At 44.6% G+C, this 21,089-nt stretch overlaps 1 protein-coding gene across 2 annotated transcripts in view; it reads left to right on the forward strand.

The window, feature by feature from the left end:
- Positions 1-21,089, forward strand: part of ctnnd2a (catenin (cadherin-associated protein), delta 2a) — a gene marked incomplete at both ends in the record, with an annotated part of 269,841 nt that overhangs the window by 171,799 nt on the left and 76,953 nt on the right. For both annotated transcript variants that reach the window (XM_080854737.1, XM_080854738.1), the window contains 2 exons: positions 3,346-3,478; positions 13,539-13,752. In XM_080854737.1, the coding sequence (XP_080710863.1) occupies positions 3,346-3,478; positions 13,539-13,752 (347 nt within the window). The remainder of the gene's footprint in view (positions 1-3,345; positions 3,479-13,538; positions 13,753-21,089) is intronic.

A 21,089-nucleotide genomic window follows, 5' to 3' on the forward strand; every position in this document is an offset into this window, starting at 1 on the left:
ATAACAAACATTCATTTAGCACCTTTATTTATCTAAGGCGTCAGACGGAGCAATGTTATAAGAAAGTTGTACCGGTCTGAACCTCTGAGTGGTCTGGGGCCCTTTAGGAGCTAGATGACCCTCCAGGCAATCACACACAGTGGCTTGTGCTTGTGTTATAGTCAATAGGGGTCACACATTTTTATCGTGCGTTATTTTATCTTGTATAGCTGCACACCTGACCACGAGGTTATGACTTTCATATCTTTGTACGTTTTGTAATATATATTTGTTTATATCTTATGCCTTATCTCATTTTAAAGTGGATGTTTGGATAAGTTTGGATTTGAGTGTAAAATATTTGGTCAGTGTTTAATTCTGTCCGCACTGCTTTCATAAGAGTCCAGCACTGCACCTTTAAGTACGGTAGGGAAATACTCACATGATGTAATAGTGTAAACGTAGGAAGACATACAAATAAAGAGAAAGAGAGGTAGAAAGAGGAAAAGTCAAACCCAAGCAAAACCAACTGCAAAAAATCAATCGCTTGTCCAAACCCAATTTCAGGCTGGCTTTCCGCAGTGCTTCCATTGTGGGCATGGCCTGGTGTAAACAAATGATATTTCTGGGAATCAGATACAGTATAGTGTGTACAAGAACAATTACAGGTAATATGGGGGGGGGGGGGTTGCAGATCCATACTCCCACTGTTTCTCCACCTCTAGCCTCACAGAACAATGCTTTCTGAGGCAGTAATGCAATAAAGCCAAAGAGCATTTGGCTCCCAATGATATAAGAAAACGCATTTATTTTCCTCAGCCCATTACCCTCTCTTTTCCTCTCCTCTCCTGTCATCTCATCTTCTCCCTTCTCTCCTCTCCTCACTCCTCCTCTTCTCTCCTCCTCTCCTCTCCCCTCCTATCATCTCATCTCCTACCTCCTCTTCTTCCTTCTCTCCTCTCCTCACTCCTCCTCTTCTCTCCTCCTCTCCTCTCCCCTCCTATCATCTCATCTCCTACCTCCTCTTCTTCCTTCCCTTCTCTCCTCACTCCTCCTCTTCTCTCCTCCTCTCCTCTCCCCTCCTATCATCTCATCTCTTACCTCCTCTTCTTCCTTCTCTCCTCTCCTCACTCCTCCTCTTCTCTCCTCCTCTCCTCTCCCCTCCTATCATCTCATCTCTTACCTCCTCTTCTTCCTTCCCTTCTCTCCTCACTCCTCCTCTCCTCTCCTCTTCTCTCTTCTCCTCTCCCCTTTTGTCATCTCATCTCCTCCCTTCTTTCCTCTCCTCTCCTCTCCTCTCCTCTCCTCTCGTCTGCACAGTGACCCTAAGTGTAATTGATAGAGTCTTGATGCTTAGACATATAAATCATGTTTCTATCCCTCCACCCATCACAGTGGGATTTTGGTTTCTCACTCATCTCATTAGTGTGATTGCGTAAGCTAGTATAAGATAAAACGTAAGAAGAGCAATAGTGTGATTGCATAAGTAATTGCTTTTTTAAGGTTTGTCTTTATTCCACCTATTGTTTCCTACCACTTTAATGAGATCGACACCGCTCCAATTTTTGCACGTCCATCCGGATCCCTCGTAGTGCTCTTGTAAAAATGGTTGCAATGCCTCCTGTCATTTTTTGTTATTGACATTTTGTATTCCTCTTGTCCCCCTATTGAAATGAATGGTAATACTCTTGCCTATTGTGATGTTACTCGATCTGCCAGTTGTAGGCTACAGAAAGTAGACTGATGGTAACTACTATAGCTGGTGAACTAAGATTATAGTCCTTGTCATTGGTCATTTCAACCATGCCATTATGTTAACATAAGAGCAAGAGCACTGATTACTAGCATCAATGTCCAAGCATGTTATAACAAGCTTACTCACATCGCCAACAAGATGTCTTGGTAGCGGCTAAACTTAGCTAAACCTGTTGAAATGTTCTTACTTTGTTTATGACAAACTAGTGAGTCAACAACTTTCCTTACACAGTCAAACATCAAGCAATTGCAACACAAGACAAAGCAAGACAGCGAATACGTTACTGAATATTCCAACAGAAGGTAGCCCCCTACCTGGTGGTTCCAGAAACTACAGTTACTTTAAGTTAACATATCTGGCTGCTATCAGGCTGAGATTTTCAGCTATGTGACCTCATGGTAATACGGTTATCATGATAATACGGTGATCATGGTAATCCCGGTACTGATGGTGCAGTGGATTGCATTACTGCCTTCCAAGCAGTAGACCCAGGTTTGGTTTTGGCCAAAGCAGGAGGGACAAAAGCATAACAAGTGAAATACCCGACCTTTACCTTTGTAATGGGCCAGATTGTTCATATTCTGGGTCAAGCAGGAAATGGAGCCATCCAAACATATTACTGCTCATCTGCTGTAATATTCAACTAAATGAAGATAATAACTGTCTTTATTTCAGATGGTGTTTTGCTCATGTTAATTTAAATTAACAAGGTTATTTAATTTCCATGATAAGTAAGTTAGCCACTAAACTATTTTCAGCCAACAGCTGATAGCAACACAGGACACCAGCATTAATGTTTACAGCTTAGATTGCTCATTTTAACATTTTAACATAATGTTCATGGACACTCATCTGTATTTTTTTTTATTCAATTAAATGTTATTCAATTTAATTTAATTGAATAAACCATCAATGCTGTGGATTATTCACAATTTACATTCCAGCTAATGTTTTTCTTGTGTAACATGAGTGAGGAGGCAATGTCTGCGATAACATACTCGTCAACTCGCTAGCATTGCTAGTACTCAGTGCCAGCCAACAATTAACATTAGGTAACTTAGCCAATAACAATACATATCTGCTCATACATTGCCTTTTGCACATGATAGCACAGGTCAGTTATCCATGTAAATATGTCTGTCACTATTGTTTTCATTGGTAATCAACAGACAGCCCCACAATGTCACATAGGAACTGACATAGCTGGCAAGTTATTAGCATAATGCTAACTGATGTTGAAAATCAGCATTGAGTTTAGTCTGCATATTAGCCCATATAATCGGGCATATGATACCCAACTACAGGTAATGTTCTGTATAATCTGTCATCTGATGAGCAGCAGAAGATCACTTGACTTTCTTTCTTCTATACTTCCACTTCCCCTCACCCTTCCTCATACAGTATATCTTGCTTCTTTGTGCTCTTTAACCACCACCCTCTCTCTCTCTCCTCCTTTCCCCCTCACTCTCTTCACTCCTCCCCTGTCTCTGTCTCTTTTTCTCTCCCTGTCACCATCAGTAAAAAATAGGAACAGCTGATTTTATATATTTTTGAAATGTGGGGTTCCATTTTGTTTAACTCTCTCTCTCTCTCTCTCTCTGTGATTGTAGGGAGTTTGGATGGCGAGACCCGGAGCTGCCAGAGGTCATTCAGATGCTTCAGCACCAGTTCCCGTCAGTCCAATCCAACGCCGCAGCCTACCTGCAGCACCTGTGCTTTGGGGACAACAAGATCAAAGCAGAGGTAAACGTCCTATGGGCCCGCACTGTACCCACCCTCTACACGCTACACAGCAGAGCTGATAGCTTGGGCCAGGCAAGGCAAGGCAAGCTAATCATTTTAGTCAAAGCTAATGAAGCTAATTACAGTCCAATGTTTGGTCTTGGTTTAATACTGTTCCAGAATGCCAGTGCCAAGCTCTGCCAGTGCAAAGACTCACACTGGTAGAAGAGTTATTCTGGCACAGATTTGGAACGGATGTGGGCCAGATTCGGGGCCAGAGCCAGCTGATGCCTAGCCAGGAAATATTTCTCTACACTTTGCTGTTATGTAGCATTGTGTCCTTGTCAGTCCCTTGGAACAACATGCTGTACATGTTTACCAAAAGAAGTGTTCTGACGTGTTCTGTTTATTTGTTTTTTTAATGCAATTAGTCTCTTGGGTACACACACACTCAACAGATAATTCACCACCTTATTGGAATGTAATGCTGTGTAGCTGAACCTTGATTTCCCCACAGTGAATTTGCTGCATATAAAGTGCTCCTGGTGTAGCTCTCGTAATTATCAGCTAATAGCGCAGTCGCACAATAAGAAGAAAGCAAAGAGCCATATTGACAAGCGCCGGGAGCGCCGTGGACCGGCAATTGTCTCCCCTAGGCTTAAGAGGCTGGCGCTATGAGGAAATTCAATTTAGAGGATACATCTGTGCCAACGAAACCATTCGTAACTTGAGATCAGGCAGCAGCACACGCGGCGGCACACAAACTTATTGTAACTGAATGAAAGAGAAGCAGAAAAGATTATAATTACTTTGGCTCATGCCGCACCAGCACTCAAAACTCAAAGTGAAGCATTCTTCAACCTCCACCCCCCCAGTAAGTAAGCCAGTTTTTGTTCCCCTTTTGGTTTCTTTAGGGATTCTCGATTGTACAGTCTTTTTATTATCCACCTTTGCCCAAGATGTACAGTGCAAGTCAGAACTGTGGCCCTGTATGGAGTAGGCGTACTGTATTTGCCTATTTCCATTGACGCATCCATCCTCATGTCGACTGGTATTAGGTAGTTCACCTCTCACGTTTCTGCACTGCCCAGTCTCTGCAACGCTGTTTCAGACACCACATGGCTGCATTCACAATCACATATCCATTCCCCTTTTCGTTAGCTGCACAGACGACTCAAACCCACGCTAGGGAGGACTTCAGTGCTACTAACAGCGGATGGCCAGGACCCTGTGTCATAGCTGTCCTGACGGTTGCATTGAAGTCATCATGCATTCACAGTCTTCCTCTCTTTGCACATTCAATATGTCCTGTCAGCGGGTCCTGGAAGAGTTGAATTGGATAAATAATATATGACGACATTCACTTTACACATCCAGCACAGTTTCCCAGCCAAACTCAGCAGAGCACAGATCTACTGTCTGATTTGAAGATCCGTGTTGGGCTTTTGTTGGGCTCTCACTCAGCGGACAGCTGCATTATGAGGGCCGCGGTCTCCGGGGCGACCGTACCCAGCACGACCACTTGATTCAATTTGAGGCCGAAGCCAGGTGACCGTTGGCCTACACAGATTGCTGAGTGCTGTGCGGTTGCCCAGGCAACGCTGCACCCGCTCACCCCCCACTGTGGCGAGTGAGGTCAGAGGATGACTCAATCCCACCTCTGCGCTCTGAAGCCAGGGCACACTCAGCTGGCACCGCGGGAGAGGATTCACCATCCACAATGACTCAGTGGTCTATCTGTGTGTGTGTGTGTGTGTGTGTGTGTGTGTGTGTGTGTGTGTGTGTGTGTGTGTGTGTGTGTGTGTGTGTGTGTGTGTGTGTGTGTGTGTGTGCGTGCGTGCGTGCGTGCGTGCGTGCGTGTGTGCGTGCTTGCGTGTGTGTGTGTTTCATTGTGCAGCTCACACAGGCCAAAAAAAGATAAAATTGAATTGTCCATAGAATTGTCATGTGGAAAGGACATGTTTCTGCGTGTGTGTGTTTGGGGGGCTTTGAGGGCTGGTCAGATTGTCCCTCTAGAGGTCTGCTATGTGACTGGGGGTTTCTCATCAGTATCCTGTGCTCTGTGTAGCGTACGACACATACACACACATAAGTACACTGGCAAGCATTTATAATTTGTTTATTTCTTTGTTTAATTCATTACTGGCACCTGCTGCATCCTGCTGTGTGCTGCTGACTGTCCCCTCATTAAACAAACAAAACTGAACAAAACCAAAAGGAATGAAAACGCGTGGGCTCTCTGCTCATGGCAGCATTGACGGGGGGGGGCTGGAGAAAAACTTTCTGTGGTGGGAAAGAAGGTAAGCTTCATCTCTCTGGGGGGCTTTCAGGTGCCAGACCATCTGTTACGTTTGTTTTGTTTTGTTTTGTTTTGTTACACACACACTCACACTCACACAAACATGAAATGGCATCTTAGTTATTACACTGAAATGGCATCTTAGTTATTCCCCAACTTTCCATTATTTGAGTATATCGGAGAGTATGGCCTCAGCACTATCATCACTAATTCGACTTGACATGGAGGGGAAAGTGAGACGTCGCTAAAGGAATAAAGAAAGTCAATGGCTCTCTGGGTTTAAGGGAATGTTGTGCTTGTTTAGATGTTGTGTCACTCCTGGTTTAAGGGAATGTTGTGCTTGTTTAGATGTTGTGTCACTCTCTGGGTTTAAGGGAATGTTGTGCTTGTTTAGATGTTGTGTCACTCCTGGTTTAAGGGAATGTTGTGCTTGTTTAGATGTTGTGTCACTCTCTGGGTTTAAGGGAATGTTGTGCTTGTTTAGATGTTGTGTCACTCCTGGTTTAAGGGAATGTTGTGCTTGTTTAGATGTTGTGTCACTCTCTGGGTTTAAGGGAATGTTGTGCTTGTTTAGATGTTGTGTCACTCCTGGTTTAAGGGAATGTTGTGCTTGTTTGGATGTCACTCCCTACTCCTGTATAAGGCTACAGAAGTCTCAGTCTGCCTTTAACATCTGAATGGTACTGCAGTAATCGCTAGCTGGACTACGTTTATGGACTATGTGTCTGTAGTGTGGTACAGATGCCATTACACTTCCCCATGCAAAAATCAGATCACTACTCACACAAAGTTTTGAGAGAGTATCCCGATCAATATTTGTAAGCCAAATGTGTGGTATACTGTCAAAATGGGAAGATGTTCTCTAGTGAGGAGACAGTAGGTAGTCTTGAGTGGCTGAATTGAGGACAATTGTTCTGGTGCTGTGATTTTAGCAGAGGCTGATGCTGTTAGGAGACTGGTGGGAGGGTGTTCTGTCTGAATTCTCAGATGAAGCATGACTGTCATTTTCTCAAATACTGCACCAAACATTTAAGAAAGTGTGTCTGATAACAGAGATCTGTCTGGATACAGAGAAAAGGTCTGGGGCGCGGGGGCCCGTAGCCGAGCGCAGATTTATATATATACAGTATATATACAATATATATGGACCAGCCCCCAATATTGCGTCTGACAGAAGTCTAATGGCTCATATTTTCGCCATCATCACCTGCGAGCTGATGACCACTACACCAGGGACATAGCAATTACCTTTCCAGCACAACTCCTATCATTCATGCTGCCGTGCACCTATTAAACAGGCTGTTATAATTTCGGAGTCAGGTCGTCCCACGTTCTCTTTGACCTGTCTACTTCCCCAATACAATAGCCTCAGTAACTCATTTGACCGTAAAATCCAACACATTGTTGTTAAAATATATATGCCAAATGGTGTGTGTGCACGCCTCATAAGTAATCAGTGTGCACTAGGGCCCATCATAGCGTGTACTAGGGGCCGTCGTAACTACCTTGCACCAGTGTGTGTGGGTGTGTGTATGCCTGTGTGTGTGCGCGTGTGTCTGTGTGTGAGAGAGAGAAAGAGAGTTACAAAGTAGGTGCATTACTGTAAGAATACCGAAGCAGCCTTGTCCTTCACAGCCACTCTGTGTGGTTTTGACTTCACAGACACCCCGAGGTACACTGGCAGGAGGCCCAGGCATTAGGGTTGGAGAGAAAGACTAACTGTGAGAAACAGAGAGACAGACTTAAAGTCTGACACAGAGAGTGAGAGCGAGAGGAAGTGGGAAGAGGCTCAAGCCTTACACTGTGGGGTATCAGATGACAGAGTGATGGAAGAGTGGGTGCTGGCAGAATAATGGTCGGGGAGTCATATTAGCTGGACTGGCTGAGTCGTGATGATGGTGCCTTCCCTCCCCCCCCAAAGCCAATGACTGCCACAAACACAAATGCACACACACACACACACACACACTCAGTCATTTACCATCTGGCTAAAGTTCAGCCCTCTCAGCCATTTTAGGGGGAAATCTAAACTGTCAATATCCATCTGTGTCACTGAGAGAGAGAGAGAGGGAGAGACAGACAGACAGAGAGAGAGAGAGGGAGGGAGAGACAGACAGACAGAGAGATAGGGAGAGACAGACAGAGAGATAGAGAGAGAGAGGGGGAGAGAGACAGACAGAGAGAGACCGAGAGAGAGAGAGAGAGAGAGAGAGAGGGAGAAAGACAGACAGAGAGGGGGGTGGTGGGCAGCCATCATGGGTCCTGTTCTCCTGCTTCCAGTGTCCATCTTAGTGCATGCTGCCTTCCGTCAGAGTGATGGAGTTCTGCTCTGGGAGGTTCAGGTTACGGCAGGCAGGCTGCTGTGGGCAGTGGGAGGCTAAATGGCTTCCGTTGGCTCACCTTCATAGTAGATTATTGGACGTGCGGATACAGGCGCACACACACAGAGACACACACAAAGACACCTACACTTTGTCTCACACCCATACCATCACATACAGTATATGCACATACACAGATGTTTCTATTCATACATGCATGAACACACATATAGGAGTCATCCTTCATCCACACACACACAACATCATCACCATCATTACACATGTGTTTAACACATACAGACATCATAGATACAGGCCTACGCACGCGCACACACACACACACACACAACATCATCACCATCACCATCATCACACATGTGTTTAACACAAACAGACATCATAGATACAGGCCTGTGCGCGCACACACACACACACACACACACACACACACACACACACACACACACACACACACACGACATCATCACCATCACCATCACCATCATCACACATGTGTTTAACACATACAGACATCATAGTTACAGGTATGCGCGCGCACAAACAAGCACAGATGTCTCATTGCTTCTCATACACACATACACATGCCATCAAACCCATACACATGCACACGTAGGTAGATATCATTCAGACATCCACTCAATCAAACACACACTCACACACACACACAGACTGTCTGTCATTTTTTTGGCAAGTAGAAAAGGTCCCCAGTCAGGTTGCTGTGTCTCCCCCCGGCTCCTCAGGCTGATTGAGTTACACTGTTTGTCTTGCTCCTTCTCTCAGTGTTCTTCAGCGTCGCTCATGATTCGCCGCGGTGCTGCAGACTGCAATAGGCTCGCTGTCACAACGCGCATTACCCATGCAGTGTTGATATGCGATGAAGGTTTTTGTTCAGCGTCGCACACATGTATGGAAATCAAATTTGTTCTGGCCCCTCTGGAAAGCTTCATTTTTTTTCTTTCTTTCTTTCTTTCTTTCTTTCTTTCTTTCTTTCTTTGCCTCTTCATGAGACTATGGCAACAGCAGCACACTCATACCCATTTACACACACACACACACACACACCCACACACACTCATACCCATTCAAGACACGTGAACGTCCATAAATTACGCGAATCGCGCCGCAGCTGTGACGGCGAATATTCATCTTAGGGGGGGCTAGAAAATATATGCACCTGAAAATCTTCTGATTTTCTCGCTCTCTCGTTTCGCCATGTAGAAACTGAAGCATCCTTGTGTATCATCAGAGACCGATATCAGTGCTCGACTTTGTTTGAGCCGAAAAGATTTACACAGAAAGCACTTTTCAAAGCGCTTTGATATGGAGAGGGAGGATGAATTGCCTGATTTGTTGCAGTGTCTGGTGTACAGACCCACAACCGCGCTGTCGCGGCTTCCAACGATCCTCTCTCAGATGATCGCGTTTCAGCGTTAGCACTGCGGCTAATGCTGACTCTGGTTATGCATTAGCTATGCACAACAGGGCCACTAGAAGAAAGCAAATCAATCTGTGGCGTTATATTTGAACAACAGCACACAGAACGGCGTAGCTAAGCCAACGTTTCAGTGCCAAATATATGTAAAGAGTGTGCTGTCGTATCACGCTAATGCTACACACTGCCAAATGATGGCACAAGGGAGAAGGAAGCTTTTCTGTCAATAAGTGTGATTTGGCGCGGCCCTCAATCCCTGTGGCTTAGCCCCGGATATGCATTAGGCCCTTGATGGACTTGACTCATTAATTGACTGAAGTTGTTATTTTGCTGAATGCGCTCGGTTCAGATTCTGCTGAAAGAGTGTGCATCAGCTTATTCAAGGACTCATTTTGGTTCTGCATTCCAGACTGCAATGCAGGATGTATGGAACATGCAAACAGATCTTCTGCAAATATCCTCACACATGCACACGGGTGCATGCAGTCACACACACACACACACACACACACACACACACACACACACACACACACACACACACACACACACACACACACAGTGGATCTTCATTTTTGATAATTTGAGTGAAGTTCAACAAACAGCTCTTCTAAAATATCCTCACACACACACACACAGGGCCGGAGTGGGGCCACTTTTCAGCCCGGGAATTTCAGGCCCATGACCGGCCCACTTTTTCCATGGTAGCGGAAATTGGATAAATGAAGCAACAGTTCAGCTCTTACTATTCTGATTTTTCTTTTTATTAATACCATGGTTCAACAAATAATGTAAAAGTTAAATAAAAATCCACTTAAACTGAGAAGTCAACAAAAAATATTCCGCTATTCCACAAGGATAGGTTGATAATTAACAAAAGCAGAAATAAATAAATAAAGCATTTGAAACCTATCCCACTCTTCAACAACGAGGATATTGATCCAATGTTTACAGTTCAACTCACAGTACAGTAAACAGTTACATTGGGAATAGCACCAACAGCATCTACAGCATCAGTAACCGCCTAAGCATTGCACTAGTTTCAGCCACTTTATCTATAACTGTGTCACTGCTTCTAGACATGAGGATTTCCTTTTAACATGAAATCCTCCAAGTTCTCCTGACTCAATGAGCTTCAAAGCCTATTCTTCACAAATGTTAGGGTTTGGAAAGCTTCTCTCACATGCAACCTGTGTGATGGACAAAGTCAACCCAAACTTATATGCTTACCTAATGACATGATAAGCATCTGTGAGGAGGTTGTACAGTGAGAGTATTAAATGGGCACAAATGGCACAGTTTTTGCAGGAGGAACAGGTCCTGCTTTCAAGCTCCATCTCTGGTTCTTCCATATATGGTAGTCCGCCACTATTCTCCTGACCTTCCTGTGCCATCTCACTAGCCTACATGCCCTGACAGTACAACCTTCAAAAGAGGACTTTTTCAGTCTCTCCCACTGGTATGCCAGGCTAGACAGCTCCGTTTGTAATGTGCTAACAGTAACTCTGTAATCAAACGTAAGCAGACATTTGCTGATTTCCTGGAGTGCTGAGTTAGGGAGCCCATCTATCTTTATTTCAGGAATGTTTTTAGGGTCAAGACAAGCCAAATCTAAGGCAAGTTTTGCATTTGCTGAAAACCTCCTATCCATGCTACCTGCCACAGTGTCCAGAATAACATTATGGACATTCACTTCAAAAGCAACATCAGATGAGACAACTGGTTCATCATCTAAAATCTCCCCTGTCATTCTTTTCTTTCATCATTTATCCAATTTCTGTCATATACTGCTCTTTCTTACATTAAATAACTTTAATTCATATTGTTTATTTGGTTAACCTCTCCACCTGTCCCTGTAGTCATGGCGCAGGAGTCATTTTACCATGTATTGGGTGATTATAAAAAGGCTAATATTTCAATTAAATGTAATATTTTGCTTGCGAATAGGTTTAAGACGCTACAACGATATTAACCAACGCTACAATGCTAGCCGAATATTTACGTTGCTAATCATTAGGCCTATGTCTCTCTTTACCAGTTGCCACTTGTGTTTTTACCTCTTGAAAATAAATCAGTAAACTTGGCACATTTGGCAGCATCCTCCTCCATTGCCTTTCTTTATTTCAAACTGGCTTTTTCAGCCCCTCCTATGGCCTTTTCCTCCCATCCATCCTCCCTGCCTCGTATCGTTGCGTTTGGGCCGGCCCAGCAGCAGTCTAATGAGAAAACTTTTTGGAAAAGACGGGCTGTGGACCCAACCAACTCTATTTGGGAGGGGAGAACTTCCTCGCATGGTACAACCCATGCAGAGGCTGCGGTGTCAGAATGTGACACGTGTTTAGCCTACTTTAAGAGAAGATGAACGAACGTGACAAATGTCAAAAAATTAAATTCTCGACCGGCCCAGAAGTGAAGCGGCCCATCGGGAAAGCTCCCGATTCTCCCGATTACCCACCCCGGGCCTGCACACACAGGTGCATGCAGTCACACACACACACAGTGGATCTTCATTTCTGATCTTTTAGAGTTGTTGAGACTGAAGTTCATTGCCCTTTATAGTTGTCCAGGTAGTTTCAGAAGTCAAGACCTCTAAAGAGTCTGACAGCAGGAATGAACTTCATCTTCCACCATCACTAACAGTCTAAGATGTCATCAGAATGACCTTTCGCTGTACATGTTTATCTTTTCGGTCTTTCATCCTACAAAAGACTAGAATACTATCTTGATAACACATGAGACAACTGTTTTACAGTGAAAGCCCATGTAAGTTTCAATGTAAGGAATATCTATCTTTTATCTAGTATGTCATTTTATTTATATGTAATTGTTATTGTTGTAGTATGTAATTCATTTTAATGACCACTTTTTTTTTTTTAAAGTAACACAAAAATATGTATTGTAAGAAAGCTATTCATTAACGTATTCAAATATTCTCACGTCGGTGTATTCCAATTCTAATAGCTAGTCAATGGGATCGTGTTGAGTAAAATGAATAACGCTCCCACCTTTAATCTTCCTTATGTGTACTGTAATGTCTTTCTTATGAAAACATCCATAATAATTCCAGAATTTATAATTGTGTTAAGAACCCCAGTCTCCAACCAACTTTCCAGACAGTTTCTTGTGGAAAGAAAAGGTTCCTTTAACCAAATCTACTCAGGGGAAAGAGCTTGCAGAGAGTATGTTTGAAATGTAGGCACACACAGGTCTCTGAGGAACTGTAGTCTCATCTCAGAGGAGAAAGAGACAGAATAAAATGAAACAAACACCCCATCTGATAAACAAACAAACACTATGGCTGTGATAAGTGTATCCCCAAAGGGCTTCAAGATGTCAGTCTACCATTTGTTTATATCACTGATCGCCTTTTCCTGTTTCATGGGGATACAAATTGAAGACCCATTTATTACACAGTGTTCTCAATCTCCATCAACATGTCTTGTATCCATCTTGTTTTCTCTAATGTTGTCTCCCGTCTAATGTCTTACAGGAAAGTTATGATTTAATTTCATCTTGCTGCTTCTCATAACTGTCACCTATAGTGAGTTATGTTCTTGTTAGTTGTTTGTCTTGTGAGGTACTCGTATGTGTTCAAGCATTAGGACATGCGCCTGTCATATGGTGTTACATGGCGATGTTAATCATTGGCAAATGAAAGCCAGTCGTTAGTAGGAGAGGAGACATTCTGTATATTAACATGTTTGAATTGGACACCATCTCAGAGCAGCTGACTCTTGTTTAGCCATGTGTTTGTTGTGGTTTAACATGAACCTATTTGCCAAATCAGTGGTTATCAGAGGCCTTTTACGGCTCTGTTTCATATCCAGTAACAGTGATTAAGTAATATGAATCTATGATATGATATTAATTCATACGTTTGAACATGATGTTCTGTTTTATTATCAATGAATCTTTTTTTGATTGTCTTGTTGTTTTTGTTTGTGTGTGTGTGTCTGTTTGTGTTCGCATACTTGTGTGTGTGTGTGTGTGTTTGTATGTGTGTGTCAGATCCGCCGGCTGGGTGGCATCCAGCTGCTGGTGGACCTGCTGGACCACAGGATGGCGGAGGTCCACCGGAGTGCCTGCGGAGCCCTGAGGAACCTGGTCTACGGCAAGGCCAACGACGACAACAAGATCGCCTTCAAGAACTGCGGAGGCATCCCTGCCCTGGTGCGACTGCTGCGGAAGACCGCCGACGTGGAGGTCAAAGAGCTGGTCACAGGTAAGGCAAAGCGGGATGCATCTGAGCAGCACACCTTATAAACATAGGTAATGCCGACACAGATGGAGCACAACCTGCTGCTGAAAGAGGTTAATATTTCATTAGAACTTTTTCTCCTTTGAAATGAAGACATGGCCTTGCTATTGCCTTCATCTGCCTATCACCCGTCTGTAACGGGCAAAATTAGGTCTACACCAATAGAGAAAAGGATAGCAATACAATATTTGTTTTCTCATTTCTTGAGTCTGTGAAGTGTCAATGAAAAAAAAAAGATTAATATGGTTTAAATGTGATGGGGTTTGAATTCATTAAATGTGTTAGTCTTTCACGACTTTGAATGTATCGCAATGTCCTTACACAGTTGTTTACTGTACGTTCGTCCTGGCTTCTGTGTGCTGCTTGCCCAAGTCAACAAACCCCACTGCACTATGGGAACTAATATCACTCCCCTATCTATCTTGAAGGACTCGCTGCTGACAAGTGTGTGGCTGTTTAGCGGGCAGCCCTGTGTGTACAATACGCCTGCCTGTGACAGCGCTGAATGCATAAGTGTGTGGGCAACGCCGTTGAGTTGATAGACAAACAGAAGCCACATAGGCAGATGAATCATCTGGTGTTCATTAGTGCAGCGTAAGAGACGGTAGAGAGACAAGGTTGGGGTCCAGGGCCCCAGCTGGGGAGAGACAGCAGCACAAGCCCATCAGTCAGGCTGCACAGTGGGCTAGTAGGCAGGCGGCTGATAAATGACAAGTACATAGGCATGGACACATGTTTTTATGGATTGTTATGGATACTATTAAGTGTTTTGAAATCTCTGGTTTACATGTGTACTCATCATGTTAATTGGCTACTTCGTCTATGAGAAGGTACAGCCAGCCTAAATTTGCCACGACTAAACAATTAATAAATCAGTCTATTAATTGTCTGTTTATAGTTTGGAATAAAAGTAAGTGTAACTGATGGGTAGACAAGAGTTAAAAGAGACAATTAAGTCTAAATTAAAACTAAATGTCTGGGAAATATCAACTGATATATAACATAATAGGCCATTAAGGTATCCTCAAGCTGCAACTAAGTTTTTTAGGCACAGATACGTATTGACAACACTCACCGATACGCACACACACACACACACACACACACACACACACACACACACACACACTCACACTCACCCATACACCCATACACACACACACACACACACACACACACACACACACACACACACACACACACACACACACACACACACACACACACACACACAGGCAACACCTTCAAGGCAGAGAATATTTCACAGTAGTGCTTGAGGAAGGCCTGTGAGGGCGAATCAGAGAGCCTAACAGTGCGTCTAATACCCTTGGAAGTGTGAAGTGTGTGCAGTGGACACTGGATATGGCCTGAAGGCACTTGAAGGAACATCACACATCTGCTCTTTGTGCAGGCTGAAGTGCTGTCTGTCTGTCTGACGTGTCCATCTATGTCTGCCAGCCTAGGCTTCAGGTGGGGTCTGATTAGCCAGCTCTGTCATGGCTGTCAGCACGTCTCCTGCCACTGCTGCCTCACTGGTGCTAATGAAGGATTTGAAGCTGGTGATGGGGGAGAGGAGTGAGAGAGAGAGGGGGGGGGGGGGGTGGTGAGATGATGAAGAGTATGTGGAAGAGGAGGGGGCGGGCGGGCGGGTGGGGGCGGTTCTGAGGTAGAATTACTGCTGAATCTAAGACATCCCCAGCACACTCATTTAATAGTGAATCAAATCCTTTTATGCAAGAGAATAAAAAGTGAGAGAAGGAAAAGTGGAATTTCATTCACAAAGCCTGAACATTTGACTGGAGGATATGCCAGCCCATTATAATGGTGTGTGTGTGTGTGTGTATGGTTGTTAGTGTGTGTTCGGGCAGTGTGGGTGTAAGAGAGCATGTGCAGACAATGTATGTGTATGAGAGTGTGTGCGTTAAGTTTGTGTGATAGAGTGTGGGTGCAGACAGTGTGTGTGTGTGAGAGAGAGAGAGAGAGAGAAAGAGAGAGGGAGTGCAAGTCATAAGTATTCTCTTCACTCTTCCCTCACCTCAGAGGGAAGGCGTTGTTGGCACAGACACACGTCAGGGAGATAAAGAGCAACACAGAGAGACCCTCATGTCCAGCCTGCCCTTTAACACTCCCCAGAAGAAAGACCTTTTCTATCTCACACACTTACACACTCACACACTAATATACCAACACACACTTCACAAAACCACACACACACTCACACACTCGCATATCCACACACACTCACACATCCACACACACTCACACACTCACATATCCACACACACTCACACATCCACACACACTCACATGTGAAGATACTCACACACACACTCACCCTCACACACTCCCTCTCTCTCTCTTTCTCTCTCACACATACACACACACACACACATACACACACAAACTGACTCACTCACTCATACACACTTCCCATTGGTCAGGCAGTCTGCACATAAGCAGCTTGAGTCTGGAGCACAATGATGGCCATAAATGACCCCAGAGAACACAGTGGTGATTCTACTGACAGGGCAAATTCAGCATGGCAAAAATGAATGACTGTTTCATTTCTCTGGTAGAAGATCTCAAAGGACAATCAGTTGTGATTCCTACACTACAGCATGTTTCTTGTAAGCACATGGACAAAACTGATATCGACTAGCCCATGCCTGAATAGATCAGCTCAACTCTTTATCATCCCTGCCCTCTCCCAAAGCTTGATAATCAGCGATAGTCATATGGACCTGTGTAAGCTAATTATTGCAGTGTATAGTGTTAACTCTTATTGCTTTTTACATGCGATGCAAAATAGTCTTTATTTATAGTGTTTGGAAATGCATTTAGAGCTCTTGTAAAAATCCTTGAACGCGAAGGTCCAGAAAGCAATCAGCATTGTGTTTTCAGTTTTGCCACGTCGATGTTGACTTATGGCTTCCCACCCCCTCCCTTGTGAGGGTGATTTATGAAAAACATTCTTTCCCTGCATAAAAACAAATTAGTAGCAATGAAAACCATCCCTACGGGCAGAACTCGAAAAACACGTCCGTAGAAAAACAAGTATCCCACTGACTTAGCCGCCTGACTAAGGGAGAGAGGGAGAGAGGGAAAAAGATGGAGAGATAGAGAGAGAGAGAGAGAGAGAGAAAAAAAAGAGAAAGAGGGAGAGAGAAGAGAGAAAGGGGAAAAGAGAGAAGATAAGAGGGAGAAAGAGCTTCAGATAAATGCATTCAGGAGGGGTCTGTCCGTATCACCTGTCTGGGAGCAGATTATCATATAAATTAAAAGGTAAGTGCAACATGGGCTCCTTAAGAGTGGTGACTGCCACTGATTAATCAGGCAGCTGAGATCTGGGGTGTCCTATGTGTGTCCCAGGCAGCAGGCAGGGGGGAGATGGCTCTTCAATGAAGATGTGTGTGTGTGTGCGTGTGTGCGTGTGTGTGTGTGTGTGTGTGTGTGTGTGTGTGTGTGTGTGTGTGTGTGTGTGTGTGTGTGTGTGTGTGTGTGTGTGTGTGTGTGTGTGTTTGTGTATGTGTGTGTGTGTGTCTGTATGTGTGTCTGTCTGTCTGTGTGAGTGTGTGAGTGTGTGTGTGTCTGTGTGTGAGAGAGAGAGAGTGTGTGTGTGTGTGTGTGTGTGTGTGTGTGTGTGTGTGTGTGTGTGTGTGTGTGTGTGTGTGTGTGTGTGTGTGTTTGTGTATGTGCGTATGGTGTATGTGTGTGTGTGTGTGGAGGGTGTGCATGAGCAGACTCTGTGACTGTGTGAATTTAACGGCTGCTTACACTCCTGCTCAGGGAGGGAGACCCATGGGTGTTCTCCTAGAGGAGAGGAGAGGAGAGGATGAGGGGAGAGGGGAGTAGAGGAGCGCAAAAGAGAGAGATGGAATGGAGATGAGAGAGGATGAGGGGAGAGAAGGAAAAGAGAGGTGAGTTGTGGAGATGAGAGGATGAGGGGAGAGGAGGAAAGGAGAGGTGAGTTGTGGAGATGAGAGGATGAGGGGAGAGGAGGAAAGGAGAGGTGAGTTGTGGAGATGAGAGGATGAGGGGAGAGGAGGAAAGGAGAGGTGAGTTGTGGAGATGAGAGGATGAGGGGAGAGGAGGAAAGGAGAGGGATGTAGTAGAGAGGAGTGAAGAGAAAAGGCAAGAAGAGAAGGAAAGGGAGGGGAAGATAGAGGATTGGAGATTATTTTATTGTATTGCTTTTATATGTCCTATTTGTATGACACATTTGTATTGAGTCTTTCAATCATTTTTAGTGTCTTATTCTTATATTCATATTCATTTGTACTCATTTTAACTGATTTCCCTTGACTGGAGAGCTCATAAGAGGAGGAGACAAAAGAGGGGAGGAAAGGAGAGAGGGGGAGGAGGCGGTAGGAGATATAGGAAAAGGAAATAGAGGAGTCAAGGTAAAGTGATCAGCAAGAAGGAGAGGAGAGGAGAAGACTGGAGGGTGGAGGGAAAGAGAAGCGTTGAGGGTGAAGAGAGGGATGGATGACAGATCCCTTTTCAGCCTGTTTAGCGCAGTAACAGCCAGTACATGGCATTGGTGCACACCCACAGTGTGTGTTGGCTTCTTCTTTGTAAGAAAAAGGCCCCAGGGGTTTCCAGACACAAAGAGATCCTACTGTAATTACTTGCCGTCTTCAGAGCGCATGACGCACACTGACAAGATTAAGGGTTGCATCAGACGCACCTCATTATTAAACATGAACCTTTGCAGTATGCCGTGTACTGGGCCAATTACTCATTTAGGTAGTAGTGTCTTAATGCACGATACACACACAGGCATGAACACACGCACCCACACACACACACACATACACACTTACTGAGTGAGATTCACAAACAGAGACAGAAAGAAGTCAAGCTTTTCCTTCCAACTAGGAATAAGTACAGATAGTAGATGGAGTAAATGTGGAGAAAAGCAGGTCCCACTCTGCTTCTGATGTAGATGGAGTGACTGCATGTGGAGTGGACCAGGTCCCACTCTGCTTCTGATGTAGATGGAGTGACTGCATGTGGAGTGGACCAGGTCCCACTCTGCTTCTGATGTAGATGGAGTGACTGCATGTGGAGTGGACCAGGTCCCAATCTGCTTCTGATCATCACAGGACCAGGTCCCACTCTGCTTCTGATGTAGATGGAGTGAATGCATGTGGAGTGGACCAGGTCCCAATCTGCTTCTGATCATCACAGGACCAGGTTCTGGTCTGGACTCGTCTGGACTCATCTGAGGGACAGAACCGCAGAGGGAGTCGCTTGGCTGTTGCTGTCAGGTGATCGCGGCTGGCAGATGGAGCTGAACCAGACAGGAAGGAAACTCGCGAGCCGTGCAGACGAGCAGCAGCGACGGCGACTCTCTCGAGACGCTGACAAATCCGTTGGCAGAAAGCGCTTGTTTGGATTTCATTACTCTCCCCCCCCCCCCCCACCACGGTTGTACTGAGGGACTGTGTGGGGGAGGTTAGCATCCTTTGCTAAACTCATTCTGCTTTACTGAGAGGCACAGACTGTAATTAGTGCCTACCATACTGCTGGGTTTGTTTACAGTGTCCGGTGCACTGTAGGGGATGTGGTAGGTTCGAGTTTAAGCCTGATGGAGACACTTCACTCAAAGTGTAAGTGGAGGACGTTGGAAGAAGCGATCCTATCTTTTCATTGTCATTTTAGTTCCCCAATTCATCTTTTTTGGTGAGGGGGGACAGTAAATAAATAGGAAATTGAAAACCAACTGACTGGCTGACTGAATGAATAAAAAATTAGGGGACATATTATACTACGACTGAGACCATCATCTCAGTTTCTTTAAAAAAGAGACTGCTGAATAAAACATCCTCATCCCAAGCCAATCAGGCTCCGCTGCTTGGGAAATTACACACTTTCGCTCGGCCGGCACACATCTCCATTTCAAGTCTTTAACATCCCCACCACCACTGCCATACTGGCTCTCGCCGTGGGATTGCAAATAAAGCCCTCCTGCCTTCCTCTGAGGGTTGATTTTTTTCCCCAACCCACAGCCCCCCAATCACCCAAATCACCCCCAAGGGGTAGTCGTATGTTAAATGACCCAATGCTAATGTGTGTGTTTGTGTGTCTTCAGCTGTAATGTTATGTGCGCGTTTGTGTGCCCCCGTCAGTAATGTAATGTGCTTTGGCCTGGTGTCGCTGTTGCCAGTGATTAGCTTGGTATGTGTTTAAGTTGAGAGTCAACCCTCTTGAGCATCAGTGGCTTGGAAAGGCTGTGATTGAAATGGTCCCTGAAGTGCAGCAATCAAATGTGCTGATCATGAGAGAGAGAGAGAGAGAGAGAGAGAGAGAGAGGCCACTCGTAAGCACACAGAAAAGCTAACTTTAATCATATGATGATATAAGCGCCATCCCAACCTAATAGCTTTCCTGTCACACTTCGAATGTCCTTGTGATATGCGGTACGCATGTTTACACACATTACTGTCATCTATACGTTCAATGGCTTTTGTCTCAGATGAGCCCTCAGCAAAGCCACGCTGGCACTGTAGATAATGACTTGTAATAGCCCTCATCTTATCTAGATCTAGGCTCCATCCATGTGCTGTGAGCTCAAGCTAGACACGTACTGACTCAACCTCCCCGGCGGGCATAGTGATGACTTCAGACGTAAGGGTCGTGAAAGGTCAAAATGATGAGGTCAAACTGTCATGTCCAAGCAGGGGAGATATGGCGACTATTCTAAGGTCATTGCTGGAAGTGGTAGACCAGGGTCAAGAGCTTTTACGAGAGCCTTCAGTCATAACAGAAGTATTAAAAGGCCAAGCCAGTTGTATTTATATTTAAGACTCAATGTACTTTTTATATTTAAGACTCAATGTACTTTTTTTTGATTCATCTTTTTGTTGGCATCTGTCCGGGCCAAAAAAAGTTAAAGGCTAGAAGTATTTAAATGTTCACAACATCATTTTATAATAAAGCAACCTCTCTTTTTGTGTGATATATATCTCACTTGAAATGGCCCGTTGTAAAATCTTCATCTTAAATGTAAATGCATTAACTTGGAGTATTAGCACAAGCTATATAAAGCCATAAAGATGAGATTGCGTTTAAAAGAAGAAATATAGTGCTGTCCTCTCCTCCCTTTGCCTCCTCTGGCACATGGAGCAAGGCTCATCAGAAAAAATTGCATTTAAGCGCGATTGTAATCATCCAGAAACGACTTCTTACTGGCCCTGAAATTAACGGGCCAGCAGCTGATGAGGCGCATGGAGAGAGAGCGGTGTGACTTCCCAAGGGCGTCTTCGTTAGCTTTCAAGCCTCCTCGTCCCCTCCTCTCC

The sequence above is a fragment of the Sprattus sprattus genome (assembly GCF_963457725.1).
Source record: "Sprattus sprattus genome assembly, chromosome: 17".
Taxonomy (NCBI): domain Eukaryota; kingdom Metazoa; phylum Chordata; class Actinopteri; order Clupeiformes; family Clupeidae; genus Sprattus; species Sprattus sprattus.